This window comes from Dermatophagoides pteronyssinus, unplaced genomic scaffold (genome assembly GCF_027571235.1).
Source record: "Dermatophagoides pteronyssinus isolate colony J.1.1.1.1 unplaced genomic scaffold, Derpt_VIB-CSIC_2022.12 sq0015, whole genome shotgun sequence".
Lineage (NCBI taxonomy): Eukaryota > Metazoa > Arthropoda > Arachnida > Sarcoptiformes > Pyroglyphidae > Dermatophagoides > Dermatophagoides pteronyssinus.
This window is the reverse complement of record NW_027461539.1, coordinates 1164612-1184679: the sequence shown is the minus strand read 5'-3', so window position 1 is coordinate 1184679 and position 20068 is coordinate 1164612. Positions and strand designations below refer to the sequence as shown.

General features: G+C 29.5%; 6 protein-coding genes across 6 annotated transcripts; 3 read left to right on the top strand and 3 right to left on the bottom strand.

The window, feature by feature from the left end:
* Positions 1–470: 470 nt before the first annotated feature.
* LOC113794283 (serine palmitoyltransferase small subunit A-like) lies at positions 471–1124 on the top strand. The gene is made up of 2 exons (XM_075822060.1): positions 471–829; positions 900–1124. The coding sequence occupies exons 1-2, from the start codon at positions 721–723 to the stop codon at positions 998–1000; spliced, it is 210 nt and encodes a 69-aa protein (XP_075678175.1). The 5' UTR covers positions 471–720; the 3' UTR covers positions 1001–1124.
* On the bottom strand, positions 1089–2161 carry Prosalpha7 (proteasome alpha7 subunit). The gene is made up of 3 exons (XM_027344390.2): positions 2021–2161; positions 1881–1963; positions 1089–1818 (listed from the first exon to the last, which is right to left on the bottom strand). The coding sequence occupies exons 1-3, from the start codon at positions 2039–2041 to the stop codon at positions 1146–1148; spliced, it is 777 nt and encodes a 258-aa protein (XP_027200191.1). The 5' UTR covers positions 2042–2161; the 3' UTR covers positions 1089–1145.
* A 48-nt stretch (positions 2162–2209) lies between these two features.
* On the bottom strand, positions 2210–3501 carry LOC113794279 (rRNA methyltransferase 3, mitochondrial). Its single transcript, XM_027344386.2, has one exon. The coding sequence runs from the start codon at positions 3499–3501 to the stop codon at positions 2236–2238; it is 1266 nt and encodes a 421-aa protein (XP_027200187.2). The 3' UTR covers positions 2210–2235.
* A 212-nt stretch (positions 3502–3713) lies between these two features.
* LOC113794281 (activator of 90 kDa heat shock protein ATPase homolog 1) lies at positions 3714–5039 on the bottom strand. Its single transcript, XM_027344389.2, has 2 exons — positions 4779–5039; positions 3714–4704 (listed from the first exon to the last, which is right to left on the bottom strand). Exons 1-2 carry the CDS (start codon positions 4856–4858, stop codon positions 3717–3719), a joined length of 1068 nt encoding a protein of 355 aa, XP_027200190.2. The 5' UTR covers positions 4859–5039; the 3' UTR covers positions 3714–3716.
* A 199-nt stretch (positions 5040–5238) lies between these two features.
* On the top strand, positions 5239–7526 carry LOC113794280 (mitogen-activated protein kinase 14-like). Its single transcript, XM_027344387.2, has 9 exons — positions 5239–5413; positions 5470–6013; positions 6081–6243; positions 6323–6394; positions 6476–6634; positions 6725–6770; positions 6831–6904; positions 6968–7021; positions 7090–7526. The coding sequence occupies exons 2-9, from the start codon at positions 5576–5578 to the stop codon at positions 7149–7151; spliced, it is 1068 nt and encodes a 355-aa protein (XP_027200188.1). The 5' UTR covers positions 5239–5413; positions 5470–5575; the 3' UTR covers positions 7152–7526.
* Positions 7527–8279: 753 nt separating this feature from the next.
* Positions 8280–20054, top strand: LanA (laminin subunit alpha). The gene is made up of 8 exons (XM_027344423.2): positions 8280–8412; positions 8516–9013; positions 9072–9242; positions 9305–9831; positions 9914–10023; positions 10096–10704; positions 10784–19641; positions 19710–20054. The coding sequence occupies exons 1-8, from the start codon at positions 8308–8310 to the stop codon at positions 20052–20054; spliced, it is 11223 nt and encodes a 3740-aa protein (XP_027200224.2). The 5' UTR covers positions 8280–8307.
* The last annotated feature ends 14 nt before the right edge of the window (positions 20055–20068 follow it).

Genomic DNA, 20068 nt, shown 5'->3' with positions numbered 1-20068 from the left:
AAAGAAAATTATTGATTTTTTTTTTAAAAAAAGATTTTATAATTAAATTTTTTTTTTTTTTTTTTGAAAATCAGATTCTATTCTAACCTAACCTCACTGAACAATAAGTCATAATCATAGTCATAGTCATCAACCTAACCTAACCTAACCTCACTGAACTATAAATCATAGTCATAGTCATAGTCATCAACCTAACCTAACCTAACCTCACTGAACTATAAATCATAGTCATAGTCATCAACCAATCTTTTAAAACAAATAGATCATCCAATGGAACCAAATATTCAATCAACCAATATTATAGATTCGTTGAAAAAACGTATCAAAAAAATAATTAATCAAACAATTTTATCAACAACAACAACAATATCTGATCAACAATTTTCTGATTATACCAGACAATTTTAATTACAAAAAACAAAAATAAAAAATAAAAATTATTTAACAAAAATTTTCAAAAATTTTCAAAAAAAATGAGATATTTTTTCCCCCTCCTCGAATGCTATATATAGGAGACAGGGGGGAGGAGAGGAAAAACTGTATCATCGTGCTGTACCACTTCTTCTGTGGTCGGTTTTTTTCGGAATGATGATGAGCGTTGACAGCGTTTATTCTTTTTTTTTCTTGTTAACCTGTTTGCATATTTATTTGTGTTTTTCGTTGGTTTGCTGCTGATTAAACCAGGCTGATCATCAATCAAAATCAAAAAATCCCTTCAAAATGTCTTCATTATTAAAACATTCAATGGATCGATTAAAACATTGGTATTTTGTTTATGAATTACGAACATCATTATATATGTTGGAACCATGGGAAAAGAAATTATTTAGTAAGTGTTTTTTTTTATAATCACTTAATTGATAAATAATTTTACTAAAATTTTTTTCCCAAAATTTCAGATACCGTAATGCTTACAATTACGGCAAGTTGTTGTTATTTTACTTATCGTTTTTTACCATCATATGCTCATGCTCTATTCGAATATTTTGGCATCATTTGATTCAATCATCATTCGAAACTATTTTCACTCAACATTCAAATTCAAAATTATCATTTTATTATTTAAAAAATGAAAATGAAAAAAAATGTTTATGTTTTAATAAATTTCATATTTTTATTCTGAATTGAAAATTTTTCTTAAAATTTTATGATGTTGATTCTTCTTCATCCGAATCACTTTGTTGTTTAAGTACATTTACAGCATGACTAACAGCATCATCAAATATTGGTTTTGGTACCCATTGATGTAAACCTTTAGTTTCTTCACCAATCCATGCCATTTCTAATTCAAATTGTTTATCTTTACCTTCTTTATCATGTACCATATAAATTATTCGTGATGCTTCTTTAATCAAACTTCGTACATTCATTTCGGCAAATTTAATTTTTTCCAATTCAGTTTTGGCTGCTTGTTTTGCTTTACCAATAGCACAACCTTTATAACCCCAAGAAATACCGGATGGATCCAAGCAAAATAATTTCGGTCCATCCAATGGATCATAAGCAGCAAATAAAACCGAACAACCAAATGGCCGAAGTGCACTATACAATGTATATGCATGCATATACAATGCAACACGATTTTTTAAATGTTCAAGCGGTATTGGTATACCATATTGTGAACGATAATCACGAGCTTCATCTCGTGCACGATCAATAATAGTACGAGCATCGGCTAATAAACCTGCTACAGCAGCCGTTATATGTTGATCAATTTTGAAAATTCTTTTATTAGTTCCTGGTTCATAAAGTTTTGATGTAACAATTTTTTCCACTGCCAATACAACACCATCTTTTCCTTTCAATGCAACGGCCGTTCTAATCATTGAAAATCATCAAAAATATTATTCATAAAAAAATCATTGAAAAAAAATACAAACCCGCTATTATCAACTGCTTTCAATGCATATTCAATCTGAAAAACACGTCCATCAGGTGAAAATTGTGAAGCTGATAAATCATACTGTATAATTGAATAAATTAAGTAAGTTAAACATTGACAAGAATTCTAATTATTTACCCCGGTTCCAATAGCACTCATTTTGTTAAGAATTTGTTTGAAATTTTTTTGTTCAAAAATGATAATTTGGAATGAAAACGCTTAGTCACTTGTGTCAGTCAAGCGGCCGAAGTGTGGAAAAATATCGACGACTATTTACACACATAATGGCTAACCTTACTGTTCGAATCAAATTTTTTCAAAAAAATTAAAAAAAAAATCTCATTTTTATTCATTCAAATTTTTTTGTTTTGTTTTTCCTGATTAATCAATTCATATTGTCTACGTATTTCATAAATTACAATTGCCGATGCAATAGCTGAATTTAAACTTTCAGAATTATTTGATAATGGTATTTTTAAATAATGACCATGAAATTTATCAACAAATTCATAACATTTTGTACTTAAACCAAATGCTTCATTACCGATAATCAAAACTTTTGATCGGTTATTATTGGGAAAATAATCAATTTGATGATATGAATGATATGAAGATTCCGTTGAATTGGATGGATTTTTAACATCAGCTACAAATAAATCAAATGTTTCAGGTAATTTCGATGCAATTTCATTCCAATTAATTTTCGATTCGATAGGTATTTTAAAATGACCACCTGAACCAGCTTTAATTACTTTTTGATTCCAATGATCAACACAACCTTCGGTTAAAATAATTTTTTCAATACCAGCTGCAGCACTTGTTCGAATTATTGTACCCATATTACCTGGATCACGAACATTATCACAAATCAATATTAATGGCAAAATATTCGTATTTTTATCGATAATTTTTTTCCAATCATTTTGATCAGGTTTTTGTACTATTGCCATAATACCTGGTGGTGTTTTTAATTGACTATAAATTTTCATTTCTTTATACGTAACTTTAATCAATTTTGTTGCTTTTTCCTGTTCAACTAAACGTTTTAAATCGATTATATCATCTAAATCTTCTTTGCATGAAAAAAATATGTAAGTAATTTTTAAATTATTTTCAATAGCATCATTAATAATTCGTTTTCCTTCCAACAATGCTGTTTCAGTATTGGTTTTATCTTTTTTCATAATTGTTTTAATAATTTGCTCACTAAATTGATTATTAATACGGCTATTTCTTTCGAATGGTGGAACATTATTTAAAACAGCATTGTTTTTGCTGCTTGGCTTCGAATCATTATCTGCTTTATCAGCATTTTTTCCCACAAATCGATCTTGATTAACAAAACCATCATCAACATGTTTACGTGAATATTCGGGTGGATTAAAATCACGATCGTTTATCGTTTGTCTTCGATTATCTGCCAAAGGTTTAATTATTCTCACTATATTTTGTTGAACAATTCTTCTGGAAAAATAACGATAATTATTGATGATCATGTTGGATCTTGACAGAATTTCATAAGGTCGAAACATTTTTGTTTTTTTTACAAAAAAAATTTCAAATTTGCAAAAATCAACAAAAACATGGCAAGCATGCATGTCCATCAATTCAGCAACCATTCGTGTCGAAATAGATTTATTTCAAAAATTTATTCTTTTTTTTTTTGTTTGTGAAAATAAAATTTTTTTTTTATACATTTTTGAAAATTGGAACAAAAAAAAACTATGAAGGAAAATTTGTTTCTTAGAAATAAAGATAATTCTATAGATTTATGATCAACCAAATCATTGTAGCGGGAATAATTTTTGAAAGCGATTCATTTCAGTTTCAATTTTCAATAGAAAGAAGCACCAAAACCAAACGTACGTTTAATACTTTCAAAATAATGTTTTTTCCAACCTTCTTCAGTATTTTCAAGGTTTAATTTTGGTACACCATTTTGTTCAAGTATAATCTGTGTTGAATCACTTTGTTGTTCAATTCGGATTTCAACTTCAGAATAATGTTCTTGTGGCCAACTTTTTAATCGCCAAAATTGTCGAATTAATTTATTTGGTTCCAATTGAATAAATTTCCCTATAATATTACCATCCATTAATGAAAATCTACCACCAACAACCGGATCACATTTAACTTTATTTCTAGTAAATGCTTGAAGAAATATTTCTTCAGTAAATGTTTTATAAATTTCTTCAGCTGTACATTTAAAATTTTCAATCAATTTCAGTGATGTTGTTTCAAACGGTACATCGCCACCGGCTTGATCGGGTTTTTTCGACACCGTAGCGGTTTTGCTAGCAGTAGTTTTTGATTCAGATTTTTTCTTCTCTTCTAATTGTTGTTCAGTTTGAAATGAATTAATATTACCACCACTACTATCAGATAATTTTGTTGGTTTTATCATATCCTTTGCAAATTCATTACGTAATGCTGTAATATATTGTTTCATTCGATCTTGAACAATAGATAAACCTTTTGTACGAACTAATTGTTTAAGAATTTCAGCCTGTGCACTGCTGGGATCATCAATCGAAACATCAATTGTAATATCATCCGAACTATTTTCTTCACTTAGATTTGGTATTTCTAATTTTCCACTATATTCAGTTGAATCACCATTCAAAATTCCTATCCATGTACATTTAATAATCCATTCATAGAAAAATATTAATTTTCCTTTACGATTATTGGCAACAGCTTCACCATCGATTGAATCAATTTGTTTAATACGACATTGTCCTAAACCATTTTCTTCAATCAAAATATTTTCCAATAATGTTTTTAGTTTATCTTTTGACCAATGTGATGCATTTTTTTCAGTCCTTTATGATTGATGATGAATGAATGAAGGGTTAAAAAAAATGAATAACTACAAACAAACAAACATGAAACTTACCAATGCCAATTATTAACATTAGTTGCATCAGGTCTTTCTTCAACAATCCATCTTGGATCACCTTCACCCCATTTAGCCATTTTATGACAAAATCTGATTGAAAACTTTGAATTATGGAATGACCAAAAGAAAACAACCAAATGCCAAAAAGCGTTATTAACCAAGATCTGTTCAAGAATAAAAGGCTGGCGTCTAGAAAAATCTAGTCCAAACACACCATACACACTTCTGATTGATTACTCTCTCTCTCTCCCTTTCGTTTTGGTGAATGGAATGCACATGCGAGCCAAATGTTTTTTTTTCTTTTTCATAATATTTCTCCGAAAAGTTTCCTGGAAAATATCCTTTTCCCAAAACAAAAAAACACGAAAAAAATTCGGAATTATTTCTGACCTTATAAGTTGTTTGTTGGAATTTTTTCAAAACGGGGATCGTGTTTTGGTTCGAAAATAATAAATTTTCTTTATCAAAATTTAGTTGATTTTTTAAAGTTTTTTTTCCAAAAAATTATGCTGCAATGATAAAGTGAGATAGAAAAGATTGATTGATTGATTGAGCAATTCTATATAGCATTTCTATCTGCATTTTTGTTTTTGTTGTTGTTGACATTCTTGCCTGCCCGTCGCCTGTCTTTGGTATGTTTATATTTTCATAATCAACTTGCTGATCATCTTTTCAACAACTTTTTTAGCATCGATTTGATTTGATTCGAAACCGAAGCAAAAAAAAAAACCAAAGATACTATCAATATTGACGTTGGTGATTTGGTGATATTTTCATTGAGAAAACAAGAAAAGATGAAACCTGATTATGTTCGAATCGATCTTGGTAATAGTATTTGGGAAGTACCAAATCGTTATGAAAATCTACAGATACTTGGTTCCGGTGCATATGGTTTAGTTTGTTCGGCAAATGATCGTATTGTTAAACAAAATGTTGCAATAAAAAAAATTTCAAATCCATTTCAAACAGCCATACATGCAAAAAGAACTTATCGTGAATTAAAACTATTAAAACATATGGAACATGATAATGTTATTGGTTTATTAGATGTATTTACATCCGGTAATTCATTGGATAATTTTCGTGAAGTTTATCTGGTTAATCAATTATTAAAATCTGATTTAAATAAAATTATTCGTGCACAAAAATTACATGATGATCATGTAAAATTATTGGTTTATCAAATTTTACGTGGTTTAAAATATATTCATTCGGCTGGTGTTATTCATCGGGTAAGTACTCAATCGATCAATAATCCTTTCATTTTTCTTTTTCGTTTGTTTTTTCTCTCTAACATAGGATTTAAAACCCAGTAATATTGTTGTAAATGAAAATTGTGATCTCAAAATTGTTGATTTTGGTTTAGCTCGGCAATCCGAAACAGAAATGACTGGTTATGTTGCAACACGTTGGTATCGTGCACCTGAAGTAATGCTTAATTGGATGCATTATAATTCTACAAGTAAAAAAATGTTCTTTTTGTTTGTTTGTAAAGTTGAAAATTTTTAATTTTACTCAAAAATTTTTCACCCATATTATAGTGGATATTTGGTCGGTTGGATGCATAATGGCCGAAATGATTACCGGTAGACCATTATTTCCTGGCAGTGATCGTAAGTTATAATTTTTTTTCTGTCTATTTTTACCCAAATTGTCCAATTTTTAATCTTTAATCATTTTGTGTGTACAAATAGATATTGATCAATTATTAAAAATTATGAGATTATGTGGTACACCAGATGAAGAATTTATGAAAAAAATTACAAGCCAAGAAGCAAGAAATTATATCAATACATTACAACCAATGAAAAAGAAAATTTTTAAAGATGAATTTCCTACTGCCAATTCTTTGGGTATGTTTTTTGTTTTTGTTTTGTTCGGTTGTCATTTCACCTGATTTACCTTTATTAATTGAATTTTTTTCTTAAAACATTCGAAATTAGCAATAAATTTATTGGAAAAAATGCTCGAATTAGATTTTGATAAAAGGTAAATACAATGAAAAACGTATGGCATTCTATTAATGAAATGAAAATTACAAAAAATCAGACTTACAGCCGAACAAGCATTGGCTCATCCATATTTAGCGGATTATGCTGATCCAAGTGATGAACCTACTTCAGGTATGATTGATTGATTGATTTTATCCGGAATGTTTACCTTCATTTCTTTTTTCTACCGAACAGATCCATTCGATGATTCATTTGAAGAACAAAATTTATCCGTTATGGAATGGAAAAGTATCTATTTTCTTTATTCATAGAAATTCAATGCTAATTCTTTTCCTTTTTTTTTTTATTTTGAACAGAATTAATTTACAATGAAATATTGGCATTCAAACCAAAAACACCAACAACAACAACCAATTAATCAATTATCGATGGTTAATCAATCACCGATGGTTAATCAACCAAAAACATTATTATTACCAAAAGAGAGTGATCTTATATAGTGTGCATTGCATTCATTCATTGATTAAGCCTTTTTTCATTATTTATATATTCGTTAACTGACTAATTATAATTAATTATATTTTGTAATTTAATTTTTAAAAAATTATTATTATTTCTAATATGGACACACACACACACACAGCATTTATCGTTTTAAAAAAAAAAATATTTGTATCATACAACAATCAAATGATGATGATGACAATCCAAAGATAAATTTTAAAAACTTTGTTAAAACTTTTTAAGAAAATATATCTATCATTGTAAAAGAGTTTTTCTTGTACGAAAAAAACTAAAACTAAAAATATCCAAAAATAAATAAAGTTTGCTTTCAAAAAAATTTGCTTGTTTTATTGAATATTTGATTTTTTTTTCTCTGGTTCAAGGTTCAAATTACAAATATGGTTGACAAAAATCTGTTTTCGAATGTCAACTTTGTTTGATGATGGTGGTGGTGATTTTTGACTTTTTTGACATTCGATGCCGAATTATCTTCCAGAAGAAGAAGAAGGAAAACTGTATAGCCAAACTGTATTAAAGTAAACTATTTTTTTCTTTCGTCTAAAAACTGAAAAACGGTTTTTTTCTTTTATTCGTCGATTTTTTTCACTTGTAAAATAGGCGTTGTCCTGGCATTTTGGCTTTTTTTGGGGTGGCGAGGGATGGATGAAACCAATTGATGAACTTATCACCCATCAGCAGTCTGCTTTCTTCTTCTTTTTCTGGTTGTCTTTGCCATATAATCACCAAACCAAAGTTCTCTATAGGCGCATTGATAGATTACTTTGTCTTTTTGACTTTCTTCCCCCCTCTATCCAACGATATGGTTGGTTATTTTTAGAGTTTTCGTTCGATTCGTTTTAGTCGTTGTTGATTGGCCATTTGTTGATTGATACCAAATGGTGTGCTGTGCTGTTTGCTGTGTGAATTTCTATAAACAAATTTTCCTCTCTCATTGAATAAAAGTGAATTTAATTCTGAATTAATTTTGACAAAAAACAAAGAATCCATCCAAATTATCTTCTTGGTTCTTCGTTGCTCTGAAGAATCAAGAACCAAGAAGAAGAAGAAAAATGAAACGAATCATTTTGTTATTGATTTTAATCGGTCAAAACTATGGCACGATTCATATGCAAGTATTGAATCCACCATATTTTAATATTGCCGAAGGAAGAAATGTAAGCGAAACAAACAAACAAACAAAAATTTTCACAATGTTCAATGATGCAATCTTGTTTTGATTTCTTTTTCTTCCTCTTTTTTCTTCTCAATATATAATAGATAACTGCTAGCGCTACTTGTGGTGAAAATGTACCGGAACCAGAATTATATTGTAAAATTGTTGGTTCAAATCGTTTAGAAGAAACGGAAAATTTTAATCTAATTGAAGGACAAGCATGTGATTATTGTGATCCAAATGATCCGAAACGTTCACATCCACCACAATATGCTATTGATGGTACGGAAAGATGGTGGCAAAGTCCACCATTATCACGTGGTGCACAATATAGTAAAGTTAATCTAACGTTGAATTTGGGACAAGAATTCAATGTTGCATATGTTTTTATTAAAATGGGTAATTCACCACGTCCTGGTGTTTGGATATTGGAACGTTCCCGAGATTATGGTCAAACATATTATCCATGGCAATATTTTGCCGATACACCACAAGATTGTAGTTATTTTTTTGGTAAACATACTTTGCAACCGATTACCAGAGATGATTCGGTTATTTGTGAAACAAAATTTTCAAAATTAGTACCACTTGAAAATGGTGAAGTAAGCAATTGAAAATTGATGTCATTTTTTCCTTAATTAATTACATAATCATCACTAGATTGCCATTTCTCTAATCAACGGACGACCAAGTGCAGAAAATTTTTCATTATCAACAGTTTTACAAGAATGGACAACAGCAACAAATATTCGTTTAAGATTTTTAAGACCAAAAACTACATTGGGTCATTTACTTTCGGTAGCAAGAGAAGAACCAACCGTAACTCGACGTGTATGCAATATAACAATATTTAGCAAATTTTTGTTTTTTGATTTTCGATTCTGTTTTTCCAGTATTTTTACAGTATCAAAGATATAAATATTGGTGGACAATGTGTTTGTAATGGACATGCATCACAATGTGATCAAAGTTCACCACAAGATCCATTGAAATTATCCTGTGCATGTCAACATCATACATGTGGTTTACAATGTGAAGAATGTTGTGATGGTTATCAACAATATAAATGGCGTAGAGCAACAATTGGTGATTTATTTGTTTGTGAAAAATGTAATTGTCATGGCCATTCAAATCAATGTTATTTTGATGAAGAAATTTCCAGGAAAAATTTAAGTAAAAATATTTACGGTAAATATGAAGGTGGTGGTGTTTGTCAAAATTGTCAACATAATACTACCGGTATTAATTGTGACAAATGTCGTGATGGTTTTTATCGGCCAAAAAATCGTTCATTAGATGCTATTGATGTTTGTCATCAATGTGAATGTGATTTAAATTTTTCAACTGGAAATTGTTTCGATGAAACTGGTCAATGTGAATGTCGTAAAAATTTTCAACCACCCGATTGTGATCGTTGCAGGTAATGATTTTTTTTTGCATTTTTTTTCATTTTGACCAATTTAATTAACACTTCTGATTGATTTTCTATTTCACCCACAAAGCGTTGGATATTTTGGTTATCCTGTTTGTCAGGAATGTCATTGTTTTCCCAATGGTACAATTGGAAATTTATGTGAATTACGTGAAGGTGAAAGTTGTCCATGTAAAGAAGGTAATCGAATCTTTTTAATCGAATTAATCGATTGTCAAATTTAACCTAATGATAATGATTTTGTTAAAATAGGTTATGGTGGAAAATATTGTAAAGAATGTAAACCTGGTTATTATGGATTTCCTGATTGTAAACCATGTGATTGTAATCCAAATAATTCAATTGATAATGTTTGCGACGTAGAAACTGGTCAATGTAAATGTCAAACAAATTATGGTGGTCAAAATTGTAACAAATGTAACCAGGGATTTTTTAATTATCCACGTTGTGAATCATGTTTATGTCAAACAGAAGGATCGACTGAAGAAAAATGTAATCCAATCACTGGTGAATGTTATTGTCTGGATGGTTATGAAAAAAATTATTGTGATAAATGTTCAGATGGTTATTATGGTTATCCTAATTGTATTAAATGTGATTGTAATATGGATGGTTCAACAAATAATTCATGCGATAATAATGGTAAATGTCGTTGTAAAGGAAATTTTGGTGGTATAAAATGTAATGATTGTGCTGTTGGTCATTTTAATTTTCCAAAATGTGAACAATGTAAATGTCATTGGCGTGGATCAACTGGTGTTTCATGTGATCATTCGGGTAATTGTCTTTGTCAAGATAGATATGAAGGACAAAAATGTGAACAATGTAAAGAAGGTTATTATAATTTTCCTTATTGTGAAGGTAAGTTAATCGAAAAATGATAATCAAATAAGCCAGGTATTTTCATTAATAATTTTTATAATTTTTGATTTTTTTTAAGAATGTAATTGTAATCCAGCTGGTTTAGTAGCCGAATTTGGTGGTTGTGATAAAGTTGAAATTGGAAAACTTTGTGAATGTAAAGAACGTGTAAAAGGTAGAATTTGTAATCAATGTAAAGATTTATATTGGAATCTACAGATGAATAATCCATATGGTTGTGAAGATTGTCATTGTAATCAAAATGGTACAATTAGTCGAATCGGTATTTGTGATACAGTAACGGGTGATTGTATGTGTAAAATGAATGTACAAGGAAGAACTTGTAATATGTGTAAACCGAATACCTATCAACTAAATTCAGCACGTTTTTTCGGTTGTATGGATTGTGAATGTGATGTTGGTGGTGCTGTTAGTTCGGATTGTGATAAATTAACTGGACAATGTCGTTGTAAATCACGAATACGTGGAAAAACTTGTTCCGAAACATTTGAAGCAACATATTTTCCAACATTTTATCAATTTCAATATGAAACTGAAGATTGGTATAATCCAACCGGGTCAACAGCAAGATTTGGTTATGATGATGAAATTTTCCCTGATTATTCATGGAGAGGTTATGCAATATTCAGTCCATTACAAAAAGAAATATTTACAAATATTACTATAACAAAAACAAGTATTTATAAAATAATTATAAATTATGTTAATAAAAATAGTGAAACAATTAATGGTAATTTACGATTCATACCGAATGAATGGATGAATGAAGAAGAACAAACTGTTTCAATATCGATGGAACCAACTGATCAACCAAAATTATTGTATGTTACTGGTCGTCAATCAAATGGTGGTGGTATGATATCATTAGGTGTTGGTCCATGGCAAATTTATTTTCAATCAGATAAATATGATCTTTATATTGATTATTTAGTATTGATACCACAAGCATATTATGATCCAAATTTATTTCAAGAAAAAAGAACCGGACCTTGTCTTTATAAACCATTGAATAATCATACATGTATTTTACATTCATATCCTGATTATCCAATAACAAGTAAACATCTTCCAGTAAATGATGCTCTAATTATAAAAGAATCGGGACAAACGAAACCATCGATAGTTGATTATGATCAAATTGGATATTTGGAAAAATTAAATACAAAAAATCAATTTGCTCGTATGGATAAAATGAATGATAATTTAGAATTTGAATTCATTACCAAACAAAATGTTACAAATTTAATTATACTTAATTATCATACACCGGATAATTTAGATCAATCAATATCGATTTCAATTGAATTAACCAATTTAGAACGTAATCAAACATTTACAAGTGAAAATATTTTATCAGCATGTCCATATTTATTTGTTTGTCGACAAGCAATTATAACTGACCAGGGAAAAATATTATCATTTGATGGTATGGCTGATGATGCATTTCGATTACGTATCAAGCTTTCACCCAAACAACAATCGCCATCACCATCGAATTATAATGGCGATAGAAATCGAAGACAATCGACCGAAGAAGAAGTTTTACCAACCGAATCAAGTAAACAATTTGAATCATTAAATGTTAATACAATTACAATAATACCATTTGATAATCATTGGTCATATGATTATATTGAACCAAATTTTGTTTGTAATTATAAAAATGGTAAATGTCAAACATCCAATTTCCCGCTGGTATCGGAAGGAATAAAAATCGAAGCTGAAACCGATTTATTCGGGCAAAAACCCGAACAAATTGTTGAACATCCACAATATAATCAAATTAATCCCGGAATTACGACTACGGAAACACCATTATTAGTACGTTTGAATGATTCAATGCAATCGATCGATATAAGAGGTACGGTAACGAAACCTGGTCCATATTATTTCATATTAAATTATTATCAACCAAATAATCCAAAATTCGATATCGATGCTTTGATTCAAAATGGACATCTTTATAGTGGTGTTGCAACATTACAACATTGTCCGAATACTGTTGGCTGTCGTGTACCATTAAAACAAAAAGATTCAATGGAATGGAATTCAACTGCATTCTCCATACAGAAAAATTTTCAAATTACATTGAAAATTCCAACAAATGAAAATTCCCCAAATATTTCCGATGTTTATCTGGATTATCTGTTGGTTATACCGGCTGAAAATTTTGATGAACAATTAATCGAATCTGTACCTGTGGATGGACATAAAAATATTATGGCCGAATGTATTAAAAATAATTACTTTATTGATCCAAAAAATACAACCGAATTTTGTCGATCATTAGTATTTTCAACTACAGTAGATTTTAATGGTGGCGCTCTACCGTGTGAATGTAATATTGATGGATCATATGATTATAAATGTGAAAATTTTGGTGGTCAATGTCGATGTAAACCAAATGTTATTGGTCGTGATTGTTCCCTATGTAAAACTGGTTATTATGGTTGGCCAAATTGTAAACAATGTAATTGTCCATCAACGGCTATTTGTCATCGGAAAACAGGTGATTGTATCTGTCCGAAAGGTGTTACCGGTAAAGATTGTGATAAATGTTTACCGCTTACATTTGGTTTTGATAAAATTATCGGCTGTGTTGATTGTGGTTGTAATCCTAGGGGTGTACAAAATCGTGATCTACGTTGCAATGTTGATACTGGTGATTGTCAATGTAGACCGAATATTGTTGGCCGTACTTGTGACAAATGTCGGCCAGGATTTTTTGGTTTTCCCAATTGTCAGCTATGTCGTTGCGATATTCGTGGTACAGTGCCGGAAATTTGTGATCAAAATTCAGCAAGATGTTTTTGTAAAAAAAATGTTGATGGTCAATTATGTGATCGTTGTAAAACTGATTCATATCATTTGGAAGAAAGTAATTCGAATGGTTGTACAAAATGTTTTTGTTTTGGAAATACTGACCGTTGTACTGGATCTTCAATGGTTTTCGTACCGATACAATTAATTTCATCGGAAAAAATCGATCTAGTTAACATTACGATGCAAGAAAATCTATTGGATATAAATCAATTGAAAATTAATGAAGATTATGAAATGGATTATGTAATGGAAAAATTTCAAATTCGTACAAGTTTTTCACGTGAAAAACTTGATAATAAATTACCATCATCATCATCAATGTATTTATCGCTGCCAGATGAATTTCTTGGTAATAAAATTACATCGTATGGAAGTGAATTTCATTATAATATTATTAATAAAGTTAGTAATAATAATCGTGAATATAAACCATCATCATCAATGCCGGATATAATTTTTGTTGGTAAAAATTATTCATTGATTTATGAAAATATTGAATCACCAGTGTTGAATGAAAAATTCAACGTTACAATACGTTTGTTGGAAAAAGAATTTAAAAAATTAGATGAAACATATGTTACACGTGAACAATTGATGATGACACTTGTCGATTTGCAAGCAATTTATATTCGTATAAAATATTTTGATTCTACACAAGATACGATTGTTATTGAATTTCAATTTCAAATGGAAACATCTGTAACTGGTTCTGGACGTATAATTGATCCAATATTTAAACGTAAAGCAACAAGTGTTGAACAATGTCTTTGTCCAAGGAATTATCGTGGAACATCATGTGAAGAATGTGCTGAAGGATATTACCGGATTCAACATGGACCATATTTAGGTGCTTGTGTACCTTGCCGTTGTAATGGTCATTCAAATACATGTGACCCTATTACTGGACAATGTTTTGATTGTAAATTTAATACTGAAGGTGATTATTGTGAACATTGTTCAGAAGGTTATTATGGTGATGCAACCCAAGGTACACCAAATGATTGTATGATTTGTGCATGTCCATTACCAATTGAATCAAATAATTTTGCAACAAGTTGTGAAGTATCAAGTTCTGGTTCAGTATTAAGTTGTACATGTCGTGATGGTTATAATGGTACAAGATGTGAATTATGTGGTGCTGGTCATTGGGGACAACCACATATTGTTGGTGAAATTTGTCAAAATTGCGAATGTAATGGTAATATTGATCCAACTGATATTGATAGTTGTGATCCATTCACAGGAAAATGTAAAAAATGTTTATTCAATTCTGGTGGTAATTATTGTGAACATTGTGCTGATTGGTATTATGGTGATTCAATTGTACAGAAAAATTGTTCGGAATGTTCATGTAATAAATGTGGATCAGAATATTGTGATCATAAAATGGCAACATGTAAATGTAAACCAAATGTTATTGGTAAAAATTGTGATCAATGTGCCGTTGGTTATTATGGATTTCAAACATGTCAAGGTTGTCAACCATGTATGTGTGGTGAAGCATCAAATGATATAAATTGTGATGATTCGGGTCAATGTCCATGTAAAACTGGTGTTGCGGGTAAAAATTGTGGTACATGTGCACCTGGTTATTGGGGTTATAGTAAATATGGTTGTACATCTTGCGGTTGTAATGATAAATATTCACGTGTTAAACAATGTAATCAATTTACTGGACAATGTCAATGTTTACCAGGTGTTATTGGTTCGAAATGTGAAAAATGTCCTGATCGTTGGGTATTAGTACCGGAAACTGGTTGTCAAGAATGTGGTGATTGTGTACATACATTATTGGATGATGCCGATCAGATTGGTAAAGATATTGAATTTATTGAATCACAAACGCTGAATACTTCTAGTTCAGTATTAGCATATCGTAAATTGAATAGTGTACAAAATCAAATCAAAATGTTCAAAGATCGTATACAAAATACATTTGCTGAAACTGATGAACGTATGAATAATATACGTAATTTTACAAAAGTAAAAAATGATTCGGAAGATTTGTTGAATCAAATTGAAAAAATGGATATAAAATCCGATGGTATGGAAAAAAATTCAATCGATATATTGAATAAAGTAAATAAAGCATATAATGATTCAATCGCGGCTGGAAATAAAGCAAAATTAGTTTTACAATCAGCAGTTGAAGTTGTTGATTCACTGCAACATTTAGAAAATAATATTGCTGATTATACGGAAAACCAAATGAATCGTGATGCAATTCTTGCGGAAAGTGAACAAATCCTTTTGGAATTACAAAAACCATTTGTTGATGATTATATGTCCCGTTATGATAAAGATAATAATATTTTTAATGATACATTAAAAATTGCTGAAAATTTTTATACCGTTTGGTTGGATATGAAAAATAATATTGAAGATTCATCAATTCGTCAACATAATATTAGTAATTTGATAAATGAATTAAAAAATTTTACCTATCAAGCACGTAGTGATACAATTGATGCTGAAAAAATTATACAAAATGGATATCGTGAAATAATCGATAATGAAATCGATACAATCAAAAAACAAATGTCGCAAACAGAATTGACAATGCAAAATGCAACCAATTTTATTGAACAAACTGGAAAAAATATTAATGATTTAGAAAGTATGAAAATTGATATTAAACAACAAGAAAATCGTTTAATTGATAATGAAAAACAATTGGAACAAAAACGTAATGAAATTACGGATTCATTAATGGAATTGGATAAAGTTGTAACGGATGCAGAAAAACATGCTGAAAAACAATCACTGCAAAGTGATTATCTTGATCAATTAATATCAACAACAAAAAACCAGGCAACCGATCCTTTGAAAGCAGCAAATGCATATGATAAAATCAGTAATACTGTACAGGATAGTGAATTCATTTTGAATGATCTGAAAGAATCGATTGGAAAAGATAATACATTTATGGATGATTTAAAACATTTGCAAGAAATAAATCAAGAACCAACAGCAACAAAAATCGATAGACAATTAAATGATTTGGCTGATCAATTACGTGAACGTGAATCAATTATAAATCATGCTGATCTACTTTCACAGGATAATGTTAAACAATTTGAAAATCTAAATCAAAGTTTATTGAATTTAGAAACAATGTTGAATGATCGTATTAATATTGATAAAATTGAAAAATCAACCGATAATGTACAACAAACACAAAGTGAAGTTTTAAATTTAATTAATTTAATTGATAATTTAAAAGATGGTTCAAAAGATATAAAAGATTATTCAAATTTTGTAATGGATGTTAAAGATAGTAAAGATTATGTTGATCGTTTTCAAAAAGATGTTGAACGTATGAAAAATATTTCCACTACGGATGAAATTAATGATTTGAACCGGGAATTTGCAAAAGTATCATCAACAATATCGAATAAAATTGCTGATTTAAAGAAACGTATTCAGCTAGCTCGTCACCAAGCAAATAATATTCGTGTTGGTGTACGTTTTGGTGAAAATTCTGTATTGGAATTAAATAATCCAACAAATCTTGTTGAATCATCAACATATAATAAATTTTCAATGAAATTTAAAGGTGATTATCCGGAAGGAATGTTAGCTTATATTGGTAATCCAATTGATGGTTCAAATGATTTGGTGAAACGTGATACAATTGATGAAATGTCAATTGGTAAAACAAAACGAAAATCCATAAATTATGATTATATGTGTTTGGAATTGAGACGTGGAAAAGTTGTATTGATTTGGGATCTTGGTGCTGGTAATCCAACTATGATTGAAGATACACAAAATATTTATGATCAAAAATGGCATCAAATTATTGTCGAACGTTTTGGTCGTCTAATACGGCTTTCGGTATTGACGGATAAACAACGAACCGAATCACAACAAATTGCACCTGGTTCGGCTAGTGTTTTTAATTTAGATCGTGATCAATCAAAAATATTTATCGGTGGTGTACCAACGAATATTAAACTTAGTCCGGCTGTTAAAAATCGTCATTTTTATGGTGTTGTTTCGAATGTTTTCTTGGATAATGAACCATTGGGTCTTTGGAATGTTAAAAATTCCTACAACATACAAGGCGATGAACAAGCAAATGAATTATTTACTGAAAATAATGTCCGTTTTAATGGAAATAGTTATATAATATTGGCCCGAAATGATTTGAATTTCAAAGATACTGTTTTTGTTAGTTTTCAATTTAAAACATTCAACAAAAATGGTCTACTATTTTTGATTGGAAATCCATCGACGAAAAAACCATATTTTTCAATCGAACTGAATGATGGAAAGGTAGTGGTTAAATATGATTTGGGTAGTATTTTTACTAAAGTACCATCCGAAAAAACATATAATGATGGACAATGGCATTTTATTAAAGTAAATCGTGAAGGAAAAGAATGTTTAGTTACAGTGGATAATAGTGATGAACAATCTGGATTTTCAATGGGTTTAAGTACGGATTTAATTACCGATGATAATATTTATGTTGGTGGTTATCGTGGTCTTAATCCATATTATGAAGTTACAAAAGAAGGTTTTGATGGTTGTATAAAAGATTTACAAATTGATTCAACACAACAAAATCTAAATAATCATAAAGAATCATTTGGTATAACGATTGGTTGTTCAACATTTGTTCGAGTTGCATCATTTATTGATTCGAAAGCATATGTAATATTTCAAGATCAACAAATTGAACCGATAAAAAATGATGCTGATCGTAATGATATGATGATACAGATTACATTTAAATTTCGAACACTGGTGAAATCTGGTCTGATATTGGCAATGAGCAATGAACAATGGGATCAATTTATACATGTTTATTTAGCGGATGGAATGCTCATTTTACGTACAAGTAATAATCAATTATTACGTACAGATTTACAATATTATAATGATAATAAATGGCATTTTATAACGATAAATTTTAATCAACGAACATTAGATATGGATGTTGATGATATAAATTCATTTAGTATTGATATAAATAATCCAATGGATTTAATACGTTTGAAAATGATTTATATTGGTGGTATGCCTATCGAACGTTTTGATTATTTATTTTCACAATTTTCTGGCTGTATTGGTGATATATCGATTAATTATAAATTTTTAAATTTTGCCAATTCAAATAATCAAATGAATGTTGATTTTAAAAAATGTCCATTATCAATTAATGAAGATGAAATACTTGTTACAAATTTTAAAGATCAAATAATACCGGAAATATCTTCTGGTGGTGGTGGTAAATCATCAAGTCAATTGAATATACCGAATTTTGAAAATTGTCTCCTACCACCAATACCAAAATTAGAATCGGATTCAAATCCCGAAGAAAAAAGATTTGGTAATTCATTATGGAGTCGTTATGAATTTCCAATTTCAAATGATGTTGCAAAAGGTTTAGAAAATGAAAGTGGATTTCAATTGAAATTCAAAACAACCAAAGCTGATGGTATATTATTCTATATAACATCACAGAATAATATTGATTTTATTGGCCTATATTTCCTTAATGATAAACTTCATTATAGTTTTGATTGTGGTTCTGGTCGTGCTATTGCTGTTTTATCAACAAATTATAATGATAATCAATGGCATACAGTAACGTTTAGCCGTAAAGGTAAAATTGGTCTTTTACGTGTGGATGAAGAAACAGTAGAAGTATCATCAACAGGATCAACATCATCATTGAATGTTAATTCACCAATATTTGTTGGTGGTGTACCGAAAGAATTACGTTCACAAATCAAAAGTCATTTGAAAAGTGCTGATAAAAATGATTATAATTATGCAATGTCTTCATTTGCCGGATGTATACGTGATATTAAAGTTCGTGATCAAGAATATCCATTTAAAGATGGTCGTGATCATGATGTTGTACAATGTTCATCCGAAATTGAAAATGGTCATTTTTTCCATTATAATGGTGGTTATATAAGATTATTTGATGAATTTCGTGTTAGTGTTGAATTTACATTGATTATGAAGATAAAACCAAGAAAACCATATGGTATTTTGGCTGCTGTATTTGGTCGAGTGGATTATTTGGTACTTTATTTGGATAAAGGAAAATTAATCTTTTCAGTGAATAATGGAGCGGTAAATTTTTTTTTAAAGGAAAATCAAATGAATTAAATTTTTTAATTTAATTTAATTTTATTCAATAGGATCCAATCATTGCAAGTGATTATGTTAAAAATGGTATTTGTGATGGTGAATGGCATACAATAATGGCATTTAAAACAAAAAATTTAGTAATGTTAACAATTGATGACCAGCCAACAGCTATCAGTACTGGACAGCCTGGTATTTCATCAACAGATACTAAAGATCCATTGTATATTGGTGGTTTACCAGCCAAACTTAAAGATGAAAAACTTGCACAACTAAACAATGTAAAAGATGATTATCTTGGTTGTTTACAAATCATAAGCATTAATGGTATGCCACAAACATTGAATAATGCTAAAATTGAAGGCGAAATTACATTGAATAGTTGTCCAATTCATTGAAATTTTTTGAAACA